This window comes from Hemiscyllium ocellatum, chromosome X (genome assembly GCF_020745735.1).
Source record: "Hemiscyllium ocellatum isolate sHemOce1 chromosome X, sHemOce1.pat.X.cur, whole genome shotgun sequence".
In the NCBI taxonomy this organism is placed as follows: domain Eukaryota; kingdom Metazoa; phylum Chordata; class Chondrichthyes; order Orectolobiformes; family Hemiscylliidae; genus Hemiscyllium; species Hemiscyllium ocellatum.
In genome coordinates, this window is record NC_083453.1 from 19,498,500 (window position 1) to 19,514,655 (window position 16,156).

The 16,156-nt window shown below is 44.6% G+C and overlaps 1 protein-coding gene across 1 annotated transcript in view; it reads left to right on the forward strand.

Annotated features, from left to right (window-relative positions):
* Window positions 1-16,156, forward strand: part of smarcd1 (SWI/SNF related, matrix associated, actin dependent regulator of chromatin, subfamily d, member 1) — a 49,153-nt gene that overhangs the window by 8,871 nt on the left and 24,126 nt on the right. Inside the window, exons 2-6 of the mRNA XM_060820949.1 lie at window positions 6,405-6,598; window positions 11,555-11,597; window positions 12,297-12,419; window positions 15,408-15,530; window positions 15,991-16,107. Of these exons, the coding sequence (XP_060676932.1) occupies window positions 6,405-6,598; window positions 11,555-11,597; window positions 12,297-12,419; window positions 15,408-15,530; window positions 15,991-16,107 (600 nt within the window). The remainder of the gene's footprint in view (window positions 1-6,404; window positions 6,599-11,554; window positions 11,598-12,296; window positions 12,420-15,407; window positions 15,531-15,990; window positions 16,108-16,156) is intronic.

Here is a 16,156-nt window from a genome sequence, read left to right on the forward strand (position 1 = left end):
GAAGATTGTTGAAGGCAGAGTGTAGACACTGTCTATATGTACTTCAACAAAACATCTGACAGAGGGCTGCATGGTCGGCCGGTTAGTGAGGTTAGATCACATGGTCAGTGCACTGAGTATAGGAGTTGGTAGGTCACTTTGCAGCTGCACTGGACTTTTAGAATACTACATTCAATTCTAGTCTCCCTGCTATAGGAAGGATGTTGTTAAACTTAGGGTTCAGAAATGATTCACAAGGATGTTGCCAGGTTTGGAGAGTTTGAGCTATAGGTTGAATAGGCTGGGGCTTCTTTTTTCCTGGAGCATCGGAGACGGAAGGGTGACCTTACAGAGGTTTATAAAATCATGAGGGGCATGGATAGAGTAAATATCCAAGGTCCTTTTGCCAGGGTAGGGGAGTCCAAAACCAGAGGGCATAGATTTAAGGTGACAGGGGAAGGATTTAAAAGGGACCTGAGGGGCAACTTTTTCACAAAGGGTGCAGAGGGTGGTGTGTGTATGTACCGAGCTGCCAGAGGAAGTGATGGAGTCTGGTGCAATTACAGGATTGGAAAGGCATCTGGATGGGGACATGAATAGGAAGGGTTTAATAGGGACATGGGCCAGTGCTGGCAAATGGGACTGGATCAGTTTAGAATATTTGGTCAGCATGGGCGAGTTGGACCAAAGGGTCTGTTTCTTTGCTATCTAACTCTAAGTAGGTCATTCAGCCCATTGAGTCTGCTCCACCATTCAATGAGATCGTGGCTGATCTGACATTCTCAACCCCACTTTGTTGCCTTTACCCCATAACCCTTGATTCCTTTATTGATTAAAAATCTGTCTGTCTCAGTCTTGAATATGCTTAATGACCGAGACTCTGCAGTAAATAATTCATTGATTCACTCTGCTCTGAGGGAAGAAATTCCTTCTCATCTCTGTCTTAATTGTGCAGCACCATTTTCTGAGATTATGCCCTGTGTTCCTCGACTGTCCCACACCAGGGAAAGCAGCCATTCCACATCTACGTTGTCAACTCCCTTAAGAATCTTGTATGTTTTACTAAGTTTGCCTCTCTCTCATCTATATTCCAATGAGTACAGGCCCAACCGACTAAACCTCTCCTCGTAAGACAGTCCCTCCATATGTGGTATCAGTTCAGTCAACCTTCGCTGGACTGCCTCCAGTGCTCGTATATCTTCTCTTCAACAAAGGACCCAAAACTCTTTGTAATGCTCTGAGGTGTGGTCCACCTAGTGTCTTGTATAGTTTTAGCATAACTTCCCTATTTTTATACTCCATTCCCATCGAAATTAAAACTAGGAAATGCAGATTGCGGTAGATTTGGGCGTGTAAAATGTGTTTGGCCCTGTGCTTAAGACATGAGGTTAAAGGCAAGGAGAGATAGGCAGGACAAGTATATTAATGTTTTTCAGATTGCCTACCTGTGTTAATCATGTGCCCCAGGAATCTCTAGCGTGTCATTCTATGAGGAAGAATGCTGGAGGGCTGAGTTAAACAGAGTGGATAGCGAAGTGGCAAGTGCATTTTGCAGTTGGTGATTAGGTCATTGTACAGTGTCAGGCAAAGAATTCAGAGCAAAAATATGCCCGAGCTGGTGAAATTCTCAGGGCACTGAAGGATTAAAGAGGTCAGGAGATGGGGTTACAAAGAAACAGGCTTGCAGATATCACTGGACTAGCAATCCAGAGACCCAGGCTAATGCTCTGGGGTCAGGGGTTCGAATCCCTCTACAGCAAATGGTGATGTGTGCCTCAATGACATTAAGAATTGAAAGCTAGCTTAATGGGGACCATGTAACCATTGTTGACTTTGCTTAAAACCCCATTTGGTTCTCTAAGGTCCTTCAGAGAAGGAAATCTCCCATCCTTATCTGGTCTGACCTACATGTGACTCCAGATGATAACAATATGATTGATTTCTTAACTGCCGTCTGCAATAGTCTAGGAAACCCCTCAGGCCAAGTGGCAATTACTGATGGGCAATGAATGCTGGCCCAGCCAGCAATACCCATTTCCCACGCAACAATGATATTTTTAAATGTTGCAGGGTTATACATTAAAAATGTGGGCTGGGGGTGGAAAGTAGTTAAATAAGATTTGAGTTGATTGCTCTGACATAGATGTGGCATCTTGGTCTGATGCTGCATGATGAAAAAGGCCTTGATTCTGGAGGCAAAAATGATGACTGCAGCTGCTGGGAGTCTGAAACCAAGCTGAGAAGTCGAAATCAGTAGATCGCACAGCATGAGATGGGGATTGACAGGGGCCAGTGAATGTTTTCGAAACTTTCCTCAGCTGGCATGGCGCTACATGTGTCAGTGATAGTGCTTTGGACTGCCCCAATGGGGGTAAAAGGCACTGTGTATGCAAGTTCTTTTTATTTTGACTTAATTCAGAATTAGTGACCTGAGCTAACTTGTAGACAGTCATCCTGAACGCACCTTTTGAAGAAAGAAACCGATTTCAGTTAACTGGTGCCTCTGATTTCAACATGCTACACATTAAAATCAGTTGTGTCCACTTCCTTTTCCTGTAACTTAAAAGTTCTGATGTTTTAACGCAGTATTTTCCATGTATATCAGTGCATTGCAGATAGCCTTTCACACGGCTTCTGGTTTCACTCCTTTGCCTGAGTGACCATGTCTGTGCTGAAGTAGCTCGAGACATTGCCTCTGCCCATTGGATTATATTCGGTGCCTGGGAGTAGTCTGTAATTTGCGAAGCATGTTTTGGCGGCCTTTACATCTACAGCAACAAAATCTGCTGCCATCTCAGGGGCAAAAAAAGTGCCTGGCTATCCTTTTGTTGATGGTGTTTACTGGTAGAATCTCAGCGGGGGCTATAGCAGATGGGTTGAGGTGATACTGTAAGGTGAAATGTTTGCGGCTCTGGGCTTGGGCCCAGGGTGTCATTTGAGTGCACTTTTAGTTTCCAGCTTAGAATGAGAAGGGAAGATGGAAAGGTTGAGCTGAATGGCGAGAATGTTCCTTCTGGAGAGAGAATTTAGAATTTCGTGTTCCGAACTAAGGGATGCCCCGTTTAAAACATATATTAAAAATCTTTTTCTAAGAGTCATGAATCTTTGGAACACACTTCCTCAAAAAATTTTAGGAACAGAGTCCTTGAATGTTATGTAAGATCGAGATAGATTCATTCTTGGATAAGGGGGTGAGAGGTTTTTGGAGTGAATGTATAGTAATCAGATTAGCCGAGGTCTTAATGACAGAGCAGACTCAAGAAATGAGCCAGTGTTCTTAGTCTTCATTGGTAGTTGTCTTCATTCTACTTCAGTGCAAGGTGCAATTTGTTTAAATTTGAGGCCTGGGGGTCCTATTGTTGAGTTTAGTGCTCATATTGACACGATCAAATCCAGGCACTAGAATGCTCTTGCCTGTGCAATGCTGAGAAACAATCAGTCTTTGTTCTTCACGTTTGGGTTGTAACAGTAGATCATACTGTGTTAATTAGAGGTAAATGTGTTGTAGGTTGTACTGTTAAATTCTGAATGAAGCAACTAATTGAATACGCTTGGATCAAACACTTGAATAATGTTAAATAGAGAATGGTGTCCCTTTAGCTGTGACTGACTTGACTCGGTGCCAATGTAAATGCAGCAAAAGGAGCTAATTTGGCACCCTTTATTTCCGATGATACTGCTGTGTTGCTGCACACTCTGTTTTGTGGGATGATTGTTGATGTCTTCGCCTCCTTCTAGCCCTCCATAAAACACTTCTATCAAGCAACCTTTTGACTCATCCCTGCTCACCATTCCTTTAGAAATAAAGAACTTGCATTAATACAGCGGCTTTCGTGAGCTCAAGATGTATCTAGTGCTGGTTTACTGATTACAGCCAAGGGAGGAGCAGTAGCCGGGACATGGGGGCGAATTTCCAGCGCTCTGAATAGTGCCGTTTGGTCTGTTTTTCTGACCTAAGAAGGGAGATGGGGCTTTAGTTCAGCATTCCTTCCCAAGGAAGGCACTTTCAACGGTATAGTCTCTCCCTGGGATTGCACAGAAGCATCAGTCTAGATTCGGTGCTCCAGTCTCTGGAATGGAGCTTGAATCCATAATCTTCTGTCCTCGAAGCAAGAGTACTGAGCCATGGCTGGCACCCAGCAAACTTCATTATCTATGCAAATGACCCAAAAGAGCAAAGCGTGACACGCTTGGCATGGTTTGAGAAGCATCTCAAATGTTTTTCTTAGCTCAAGGCACTATGTGAATGTAACCTGCTGTTCTGAGTGTTGTTTATCAGCTATTTCTGGAACACATACCTTTTTTTTGCTGATCTGCTGATGAGACAGTTTTGAAATGTATTACTCTTTATTTGAAATTCTCTCTCCGGTTAAATGGTATTTAATTGCACCGACTGGGTGGCTATTGCGGCAATGTTCAAGGCTTTTCTCGGACACCCGTTTGCTGCCGACAGCTGTTTTGCTGTGTGCAGGCAGGGTCTTTTATTTCCTCTTTTGAGTCTTGATGTTAATTAGCTGAGACCTGCAAGAGCCGTAGTATGGAGCTGAAAGGCATGCACAAGTGACGTGACAACTGCTGGTACAAGGTCTTTCATTGATTCATTTCTTTGTGGTGTTTAGAATGCACATTGTCGGGCCTTGGACTGAACAATATGACGGCGTCTCCTGAAATGTCACTTGCTCCGATAGTTTGCTTTTTGATTTGCTGGATTTCTTATAAAGTTGAGGCGACTGCTTCTTCCCCACAATAAAATGTCGGATGCCCGAGAGCAACAGCACCAGCTTGCTAACCGAGGGCGCAGTAAAGTGGAGCGTGGCTCACGGACAAAGGGTGTTTGAAAGGGAAGCGTGGCATGCAGTCAGCAACCAGGAGTAAACTCTTTGAATTTCTTGCTCACGGTTTGGTAAGGGTTTGTTTTTTTTAAAAAAAAATTAACGAGGCTTTTTAATTCCAACTGCGGTGGCAGGTTATTATCAATTGTAATGCAGAATTTTGGGTGGGAGAAGATTATCCCATCAACTGACTCCGGCCCTAAAGGAGGAAAGGGCTGTGTTGTTTCCCAGGTTGATGCATTGACTGCAGAATCAGTTGCAGTCTTCTGTGCAGCAGACTGAACAATTGGATTAATAAGAGACATGCCTGTACTGGCACAGTGGCTTAAATTGTCCAGCAATTTTTTTTTCTCTCTTTTTTCCCCCCCCCTCTGTGCGACTCATTTCCAGTGGCCGTTTTTGTTAAGCTCCCCACCCCCAACCTTCCAATTTGCCCTCTTTCACCGCTCCCCCGCTGTCCCACAAACGGGATTTTCCTATTGTAGCTGTCTGCTGTGGGGAGAATGAAGCAGAATTGCTGACCTGTCTCTTTTGTGTCCTTGTACCGGAATACAATTCAGATGAAACTTGTAGGTAAATTTGCAGATTTTTAAATGTTAACTGTCTGAAAGCACCCTTCCCCGCCCCCCACCCCCGTTGTACTGCACCTTGGCATGGAAAATTGACAATATTGTGGTCTCTGGCCAACATATTCACCCCCACACCCCTCTGCCATCTTTTCTAAAAATAGGTCTTTAACCTGTCAACTGAAGTACAAGTTTGATCGGGCATCCTATTCTCTGTAATTTGTCACTCCCCTTTTTAGCAATCACCGGGTCTATTGAATCTTTCCCATTGATCATTTCTTGCAGGACCTCCCAAGCCCAGCATGGACTTGAGCTCTGAGGCAGCAATAGCAGTTCCACAGCTTTGACTGATTTTTGGCCGCTGCGATCTCCCCTTAAACCTTTTGTTTTTGTCTATTGGTGGGGGTAGCCTAAAGGGGTGCTCTCTGTGATCCGATTGCTGCCAAAAATTGGGGCTTTTTTTTTGTAGAAACTCTGCCTTCTCCGCGCCTCCCCAAAACCCAACTCCTGCCTTCCCTCTTCCTTCCCAAGCCACTCCTCCACAGTGGAGAATTGAAGCCCCATCTCACTGAAGAACTGAAGGTCTCTCCCGACCCCCGAGGACCTCTAAAGCTTTGGTTCAGCACCACTCGACCTGTCTATCTCTCCCCCCCCCCCCCCCCCCCCCCCCACAAGGTTTTTCTCTGGGGCCGCACGCAGCCTGATGTCTAAAAATGGGGTCACACGAGGAAAGCGTTCGGGTGCTTCTAGCTTAGCGCACAAGGCTACATTGCTAACAATTTTAGGTTTGATACTAAAATGACAGATCTTGTATCCTGGAAACTGACCTTGCTGCTGCCTTTTCCTTGTGCCATGGATTTTTGTTTGTTGAGGGATGTGCTAGGCTGCACTGGATGAATGCTGAAGTTGCATTGCCTGTCTCATCTAAGGTGTTTGCAGCGTGAGGTGTTGGTTTGCTGAATCCAGCCTCTCGTGACAAGGTCACAATCTTTCCGATGTCTTATTTTGTTTTCTTCTTTTTGACTAGCGCCCAGGGATGCCTCCAGGCAGCCGCATGCCACCTCAGGGTGCTTCTATGGGTCCGCCTGGTCCTTCGTATGGAGGGAGCCCAGCTGTGCGGCCAGGAATGCCTCAGTCGATGATGGACCAGTCTCGCAAACGGCCAGCCCCTCAGCAAATTCAACAAGTGCAGCAGCAAGCAGCCCAAAACCGCAATCACAAGTAGGTCGAAGAGCTTTTAAATGCATTTTCCCAGATTCGGTACAACAGATGTTGCCGTGAGTGATGTGCTTCGAAAATGGTCACCTTCACCGTGGGTTTCCTCCGGGTGCTCCGGTTTCCTCCCACAGTCCAAAGATGTGCGGGTCAGGTGAATTGGTCATGCTAAATTGCCCGTAGTGTTAGGTAAGGGGTATATGTAGGGGTGGGTTGCGCTTCGGCGGGTCGGTGTGGACTTGTTGGGCCGAAGGGCCTGTTTCCACACTGTAAGTAATCTAATCTAATCTAATCTTCTGTCAGACGCACCAGTATTGGTCTTGTGGTCCCTGGAATAAAAAAATTGGTTCATTTTCACCCCTGTGGAGTGCTCACTCATTCAGGCTGCAGTTCCATGTGCATCAGCAGCCTCCAAAAATCTCACCCGAGTGCGCTTTTAAAATTTCTTTTGTGATGTGCGCGTCGCAGCCAGCATCAGGATTTGATGCTGAGACCAAATTGCCCCTGAACTGTGTGGGTGGCTACACCATTGAGGAGGGTATTTATAAGTCACACATAGGCCAGAACGAGTAAGGAGGCCACATTTTCCTTCTGTTAGCCAACCAGATGAGCTTTTCCAACAATTGATCGAGAATAACTTTAGATGTATTAATTGATTTTAAATTCCACCAACTGCGATGGTGTGATTTTAGCCCATGTCACTAGAGCATTAACCTGGGCCTCTGGAATTACTAGTTCAGCAACATTGCCACTCTGCCATAAGAAGTAGGAACAGGAGTAAGCCGTTCGGCCCGTCAAGCCTGCTCCACCATTCAATAAGATCATGGCTGATCAGACATTCCTGACATTAATTTTCCTGCCCTTTCCCCATTACCCTTGATTCTCTGAATATTCAAAAATCTTTCTCAGCCTTAAATGTTCTCAATGACTCTGCCCCACAGCGCAAGGAGTTCCAAAGACACTCAACTCTCTGAGAGAAGAAATTCCTCCTGATCTCAATCTTAAATTGGCGCCCCTTTATTCTGAGAGTGTGCTCCTCTGGTCGGAGACTCTCCCCTGAAGGGAGATATCCTCTCAGCACTGGCCCTGTCAAGGCCCTTCAGAGACCTACATGTTTCAATGAGATTATCTCTCATTCTTCTAAATTCCAATAGATAGAGTTCCTGCCTGCTTAACCTTTGTTTATAAGACAATCCTACACCGGGAACCATCCTAGTGAACCTTCCCGGGCATGCCTCCAGTGAAATGATATCTCCCCTGAAATAAAGGGACCAAAACGGTGTACAGTACTCCAGACGTGGACTGACCACCGTGTACAGTTACTGTAAGACTTCCCTACTTTAATCCTTCTGTCCCCATGAAATAAGGGCCAACATTCCATTGGCCCTTCCTGATTACCTGCTGTCCCACTGTGTGCTGGTTTTCTGTGTTTCGTGCTCAAGTCCCTCTGTGTCGCAGCCTTCTGCAGTTTGTCGCTATTTAAATCATATTCTGTTCTTTCTTCCAAAATGAACAATTTCACGTTTCTCCGCATTATACTCCATTTGCCAACTTTTTGCCCACTTACCTAACCTATCAATATCTCTCTGTGAACTGTTTGTACCCCTCTCACAACCCGCCTTCTAGGTATCTTTGCGTCATCTGCAAATTTAGCGACAGGACATTCACTTGCTTTCTCCAGTTCATTAATACTTGTTGTAGACAGTTGTGGTTCCAGCACTGGTTCCTCTGGAACCCCACTAGTTACAGATTGTCATCCTGAAAAAGAATTCCTTATTCCCACTCAGTTTCCTGCCCACGAGCCAATTCTCTCAATCCATGCCAATATGCCACCTCCAACACTGTGGACTGTTAACTTATGATTTAACCTTTTATGAGGTACTGTCGTCCCATCTCTTCTCCTCCTTTCCCCCCCTCCCCAGTCAGAGCAAAACGCTCAGAGACGCAATGTAGTTTTACCTCCTTCATTTTTATTCTGGGCCCTGGAGGGCAAGAGAACCATCGCCCATGTTCCCTGGGACATGAGTTCACGGTCTTCTCTCGAAGCACAGTTTCTCATATCATGTCGTCATTTCGTCATAGTCATATGCAACTTCCCTTTCATGACATCATGCTGACTCTGATTAAGTTATGATTTTCCAAATGTTTTATAACTTCCTTAATAATTGATTCTAACACTTTCCCAGCAATAGATGTTAGGCTAATTGGCCGATAGTTACCCACTTTTTGCCTGCCTCCTCTTTCGTGCAGAGGTGTTACATTAGCAGTTTTCCAATCCTCTGGTACTTCTCCAAAATCCAACAAATTTTGGAAAATTAAAGCCAATGCATCCACTGCCTCTAGCTACCAGTTTTAGGATTCTAGGGTGCAGGGCTAGAGGGCATATCTGCCTTTAGTCTCATTAGTTTGTCTAATTCTACTATTATGGTGATGGTACTTAATTCTTCCCCTGTATTCTTTAGTATTGATAGAATGTCTGAAATATCTTCTACTGTAAAGACTGATAGGCAATATCTGTTTAATTCTGCAATTTCCTTTCCCCAAAACAGTCTCCCCAGCTTCATTTCCTAAGGGGCTGATGTTCACTTTAAATACTCTTCTCGTTTTTATGAATTTAAAGAAGCTCTGATTGACAGTTTTTCTATTCCTCATTTATTTTCTGTCTTTATTATCTTTTCAGTCATGAATTAGATTAGATTGGATTTGGCTTCTGAATTTATCCCAGTCTTCAGGGCTATCGCTGACTTTGGCCTCCTTGTGTGGTTTTTCTTTCAACATAATACTCTCCTTGACTTCCTTGGTTTACCCCTCTCTTGGAATCTTTCCTCCTTACTGGGATGTATTTTTGCTGAGAGTTATGACTGCCTTCCTTAAATGTCTACCACTGCTTGCTTGCTTTCATTCCTGCTAATCAATCGGCCCAGTTCACTTTAGCTGACTCTGTCCTCATTTCGTTGTCATTCCCTTTATTTAAGTTAAACATACTTGTTTCTGACCCAAATTTCTCACTCTGGAACTGAATATTAAGTGCCATCATGTTATGATCATGGCTTCCCAGGGGATCCTTAACTTGGGGGTAATTTATTAAATCTACCTCCTTACCCAATACCAGAAGTTGCGTCCGCTACTTTATTCAGGGTTTTCGAGGGAGTCTCAGCCAGACTGGATAGAGGGAACCAGGAAATGTGTTCTAATTGGACTTACTGAAGACATTCTAAAAGGTACTGAGAATGTGTATAGGGTATAAGCAGGCAGGGAAAGAGTTAAGTTCTGAGTTTTGTGAAGCAAGCGGTTCAGCTGAGCATGATGCAGATCAGATAAGAATTTACAGTTAACAATGGGGTGCTGGAGGCAAGAGTAATGAGTTAACAAGGTGGAAAAGTATTCATTATGTAGAGCCAGTTAACCATATTGGAAGCATTTAGTATGCAAGGTCAGCTAACAAGGAGAAAAGTATCCATTGTATGAGCCCAGTTAACAAGGTTAAGAACATTCATTGTATAACAGGAAAGAGCTTCTGGGTCTCTGCAATTGATACTCGTTGATTGTAATGGTCACCCAATTAATATGTATGTTGCCTTATCTGGATGCTCCTCCCTGTAAAATGACTATAATTTATTGAGAAACTGTTGTTCAAGAGAAGACCATGAACTCGTGTCCCAGTGCACATGAAGGACACATGTTCATTTCTTATTAAGTGTTGTCCTGCCACCAGCTCCACTAAGTTCAGGGAGCATTGGCGTGCTATTCTGATTTGAAAGAACCAAACTAAGCATACGGCAGTTCAGCCTGTAATCGCCATCCATATCTGTGCACCGGGTCAGAGCTCAGCAGAAGAGGCTAGCTGATTTCTTTTTTTACATCACCTTTCTCTCAAGTGCAACGTAGTATGGCACCCATAATTACTGAAAATTTTGATCCTACTAGGCTGTCTTAGTAACGGACATAATACTTTTGCAGAGGCACAATGACCTGTTTCAAAGAATAAAATCATCATCTTTCACACTTTTGCAGTGCTGCACACCTGATATCACGTATTCAGCTGCTTCAGTTATTTGATCATACTTGTCTTTACCATCCATTAGCATGGAAAAACTGGCATTAGAAACAACCCAAATGGCTTAGTGAATAAATGCATCATTTGTTGTGCAAATAGCATACAATATTTGGCTTTTTTAACATCAGGTGTCTTAGTTTTGATGTAGTTTAATCATTTCGGTGATTGGCCGCACTGAGCACAGACATGCAAGTGGTGGGGGGGCTGTAGATCAGAAGATTGAACACTGCCATGCGCTGAATCAGTTGATTTTAGCTGGGGCAGTAGCTCGGGAGCTAGCGGCCCCATTATACTCCTGGGATCATTTCTCTGGTCATGATCCAATGACTTACTGAAACACACAGATATGTTAGGATTCAACTTTGTCATACGATCTACTCCCCATGAGCTCCAGTAACCTGCTGGCAGTCATTGCTTTGATTCCCACATGAAATATAGCCACTTGAGTGAGGAGGTGGGTGGCTGCCTACAACTTTGAGCTTTTCTCCAGTAGTGATTGGTCGAGAGTCTTGTTGCTTTTGGGGGCTGGGGCACCTTAGGTTAAGGGGCTGAAGGCATGACTGCCAGTCAATAAGGGAAGGAAGGATGCAGCAGATGGGGAACCAGTTGGAAAGGAAAACGCTTTTATAAACATTAAAAGTCTGTTGCGATTCAAGTCCTTCAATAATGGGGATGATTGTGTGGTCTCATTTTGACCTGATACTTGATCAGTTTGGTGATGAATTTGCGTGGCTTTCTGGGACCACAGCTCGTGTTTCTGTACTTTAGCTTTTGAATATTTAAGTGTCTGTTTGTGACAGTTCCTTTTACTACAAATGGCTAGTTTACCCTGCCTTCTTTTCAGAGTGTCTGATTTTGGGAAGTAAGTTGCCAGGGTAACAAGTTTATTCTTTCTTCTTGAATAGTGCAAAGAAGAAGAAGATGGCTGATAAAATTCTACCTCAGAGGGTAAGTGCATCCTTAATTTTTTTTGTAGTTAAAGGTTTTCCTACACCCTGCTTTTTAGCCGAGGCAGGTAATCCAAATATTTTGAACTTTGTTTTTCAGAAAAGTGATTTTTTTGTGGGGGGGGGGGAGGAATATCATAACTGAAGGCAAGCTAGGTGAACCGTTTGCAAACCTTTGTCTAATTACCATGTGACCCCTCAGGCCTAGGGCAACACAACCTTTTGGTTCAGGATTGGTGTGCCCAGGCACCTGCACCCACTGGGTTCAAATCCGAATCAGAGCATTCCGGTTCGGCTTGCAACGGATGCTGAGGAGAACCGAATGGAATCGGCCACTCTGGTATAGAGCTTTCCGCAGCTGATGAAGGCAATCCTTTGATCATTCCAACTATTTAACCGGAGGAAATTGTGATTCATGAAAGACTGGATGTTGGGCAAGCAGTTTGTACGCAGGGCAACAATGGGCAGTGGGTGGATAGAGCTGTGTTTCCGCAGGGTCCTTTTCCTCACTGCAGGAGACTCTGTGACTACACCCGAGCAGATAAGAGTGATACTAGGCAAGAGGTGCATGTGGTCGACCATGTCGAAAGCTGCAGGCATGTGAAAGGCATTGTCAACAAGGATGTCTGTGCCTTTAAAAGCAGCAGTTTTGGTGATCATCAGTGATGAGTATTGTAGTACGGTATGCATTTCATTATAGATTCGGGAACTTGTGCCAGAATCTCAAGCCTACATGGATTTGCTGGCGTTTGAGAGGAAGTTGGACCAGACTATAATGAGGAAGCGCCTGGACATCCAGGAAGCACTGAAAAGACCAATAAAGGTAAAACATGTTGGACTACTTCTGTTTTTTGTTACCTCTCTGTACTTTGCCCCACTAAAACCAGACCTTTCAGAAATCAGGCTAACACCTCCAAACCAATGTCGAGAGCTGGTGCGAAACCGCTTGCGAATGAAATGAGAGTTCTTGAAACCCTTCAGAGTGAGGGTGGTAGGGACAGGTCACTCATGTTGTCAAGACGACATGTCGGATACTGAGGCAAGAGAATGAGCACGGGGTTGTGGTCGATCGCCAGCTGCGTTACATGAAGGATGAATCCACACTAGAGAGGGGACAGAGGAGGTTGAGGAGGATGTACCCAGAATGGGTGACATTTAGCAATGAGAAAATTTATTTCCTTGAAATAAAGTGAGGTTTTGTAGAAATTTAACTGAGGCGTATCAAACTGAGGGGCCGAAATAGTATGCGCACCAAGTGTGTTTTTTGCCTTTTGGCGGGGGGGGGGGGGGGGGCGGTTGGGGGGGGAGGGTGAGCAACATCGCGATATTAGATGTAAGGTAATTTGTATATGTTTTAGAAGGGGGTTGAGTAATATTTTAACCAGAGCTTGATAAGGGTCTTGGACTAGTGCTTAAAAGTGTGTGAGCGCCCATCCCGAAAACAACACATTTGAAGTGCTAAAGCTTCCACAGCTCCAGGCCAAGGAAGGTGGAATGAAACATGGATATGCTACCTTTCTATAAAACATAGTGGTGCAGTGGCAGTCCCACTGGGCTTGGAACCCAGTGGTCCAGGCCAAAACCATGGGGAGCTGGGTTCAAATCCCACCGTGGTAGCCGAGAGATTTGCATTAAAGTTTTTAAGATCTGGACTGAAAAGTTTGTATGATTTTTGGTGCCCATGAAACTATTGGGAATTTTTGTTTAAAAACAAGCTCTTTATTAATGTCCTTTAGGAAAGAAAATCTGGCATCCTTGCCTGGTCTAATCTCCATGTGACTCCAGACCCACAGCAACGTGCTAGACTCTTCTCTGCCCTCTGAAATTGCTAACCAAGCCGCTCAGTTCAAGGGCACTTGGGGGTCAGTAGCAAATGCTGGCTTTGCCAGCTATGCCAGCATCTCTGTCCTTCAAAGATCCGTTCTGCCACAATTCCTTGACTTTGATGTTGCTTGACATTGGGGCAAATTTGCATGCCCGTCACAAATTGATCAACCTGCATTAGCGTACCACTAGATTCATGCCCTAGATGTAAATTCTGCAGTACTTTGTCCATCTTCAGATAGGACAGCTTGAAGTGGGCGATTGATAAATTTCATCTCCTCCTAAAAACCAAAGTAGAAAATTAGATTAGATTACTTAGTGTGGAAACAGGCCCTTCAGCCCAACAAGTCCACACTGACCCTTCTAAGAGCGACCCACCCAGACCCATTCCCCTACATTTACCCCTTCACCTAACGGGCAATTTAGCATGGCCTAACCTGCACATTTTTGGACTGTGGGAGGAAACCGGAGCACCCGGAAGAAACCCACGCAGACACTGGAAGAACGTGCAAACTCCACCCAGACTGTTGCCCGAGGCAGGAATTGAACCTGGGTCTCTGGTGCTGTGAGGCAGCAGTGCTAACCACTGTGCCACCGTGCCGCCCAAATTAACAGCAGAGGTTTTCACACTGTGCTCTATTGCTTTGTAAGTGACCCCAATATTGTTGACACAGTTGGAATTCAAAGTTTGGATTAAGATTTGTAGCTCGGGTACCAGTTGTCATAGTTGTGGGTGTGTTTGCCGAGCTGGGAAGTTGATTTGCAGATGTTTCGACTCCTGTCTGGGTGACATCCTCGGTGCTTTGGAGCCTCCTGTGAAGTGCTGCTGTATTGTCTCTTCTGGAATTTATTTGGTTCCTTTCCCGCTGCTTCCGGTTGTTTGTTGTTGTGGCTGGTCTATTGGGTCTAGGCCTACGTGCTTGTTGATGGAGTCACTGTAGCACTATATAGGACAAACAGGCAGACAACTAGCAAACCGCATCCGTGAACAAGCACCACAACCAGCTGTCCCTAATAGCCATGCACACAGATGACAATGACCACAAATTCGACACAACGATCCTAGGACAAGCTAAACAGAGGACAGCCAGAGAATTTCCAAAGGCATGGCACGCACCCACGCACAACAAACACAAACCTTGACCCAATATACCCAATATATCAAGACAGTGAACAACTGGAAGCAGCAGAAATGGAACCAAATAAACGCCAGAAAAGACGATACAGCAGCACTTCACAGGAGCACTGAAGACTGGGAACAAAATGTCTGCAAGTCAACTTCCCAGTTTGGTGGACATACCCTCAACTCTGACATACGTGGAATATTAACTGTTCCTCTGACTTGTGAATGAATGTGTTGGAGAGTCTGATGCTGGATCATTGCAGCCCAACAAGGCTCTAGATCGTAAGTGTGGAACATTATGACTGCAAAAAGCTCTTAAGGCTGGCATAATAATTTTTAAAAAGAGTTTTTTTTTCAGCAGGGGCACCGAGGTAGGGACAGAATGACCTATGTCTATGTTCCTGGCTATGTTAACTGATCTCCAGAGTTCAAATTGATTTCTGTGCGATTCAAAAGAGGCGAAAGGAAATGAAACGGCTGACATGATGCACGCTGGAATGTTAACTGTGGCAAGGCTTGGGACGTTTCGGCAGTTTAGCATGACACCAACACTTGCCACCCAGACTTGCTTATTGAGAATAAATGCTTGCGTGAGGTGTCGTACAATTGCCGACATCAATGGAATTGTTCCCCCTCGAGGGCAGGAATTCAAAACTTCACCAGACAAAAGAGTAATTCAAACGCACTATGTTTGAAAGCAATGCACATCCTGCAAGAAGATGCATTCTTCATAAGGCAAAATTAAACTGCCTGGTTGGATTCCTCAGTCACCTGATTTAGAGCCCCTTCTATACAGTGATATTTCTGCCTAACGGAGGAGAAAAAAAAAACTTGATTCCTGAAACTCCTCTTATTTCTTTCCAGCAAAAGCGAAAGCTTCGTATATTTATTTCAAATACATTCAACCCTGCCAAACCAGATGCAGAAGATGGCGAAGGAACTGTGGCATCCTGGGAGCTTCGGGTGGAAGGCAGGCTTCTCGAGGATGTAAGGTTTTAGATTTACCTTTCGCCCCCTTTTTACCAGAGATGCTTTTATGTCAAGCCTTTCCATAATTTTTCCCTGAGATCCTAGCCAAGGTCACTATTGCTTTTAATGCTGTTGCCAAGAGTTTGCTTTGAACTGCTTGAAGTTTTGGGCCTTGGTTCTGTTGAACTTTGATTGCAGCCTGGCCTGTTGTGCAAAGGCCCCTGCACAGAATCCAGGCACAGTGGGGGGAGTGTGGAGGAGGAAGATAGAGGGTTAAGTGTCAATTGAATTGCGATTACCTCTCTTTACATGCGACTACAAGGGGCATGTGGCAGACAGTAAGAGAGCTGTTGTGGAGGAGAGCTTGAAGGATCGTGTTCAAAAAATGGCGCAGCTCTGCAAGGGTTTTGTTATTTTCAATTTCCCTTAATCATCTGTTCTGTATTGAATTGTTGAAGGATTTTTTTTGCCTTTGTAGTCAGCTGTATCAAAATATGATGCTACTAAACAGAAGCGGAAGTTTTCCTCATTTTTCAAATCCCTTGTGATTGAACTAGATAAAGATCTCTATGGACCTGACAACCACTTGGTTGAGGTAAGCAGAATGGCGCACCGTGCACCCGAACCATTAAATGTAGCTGCAT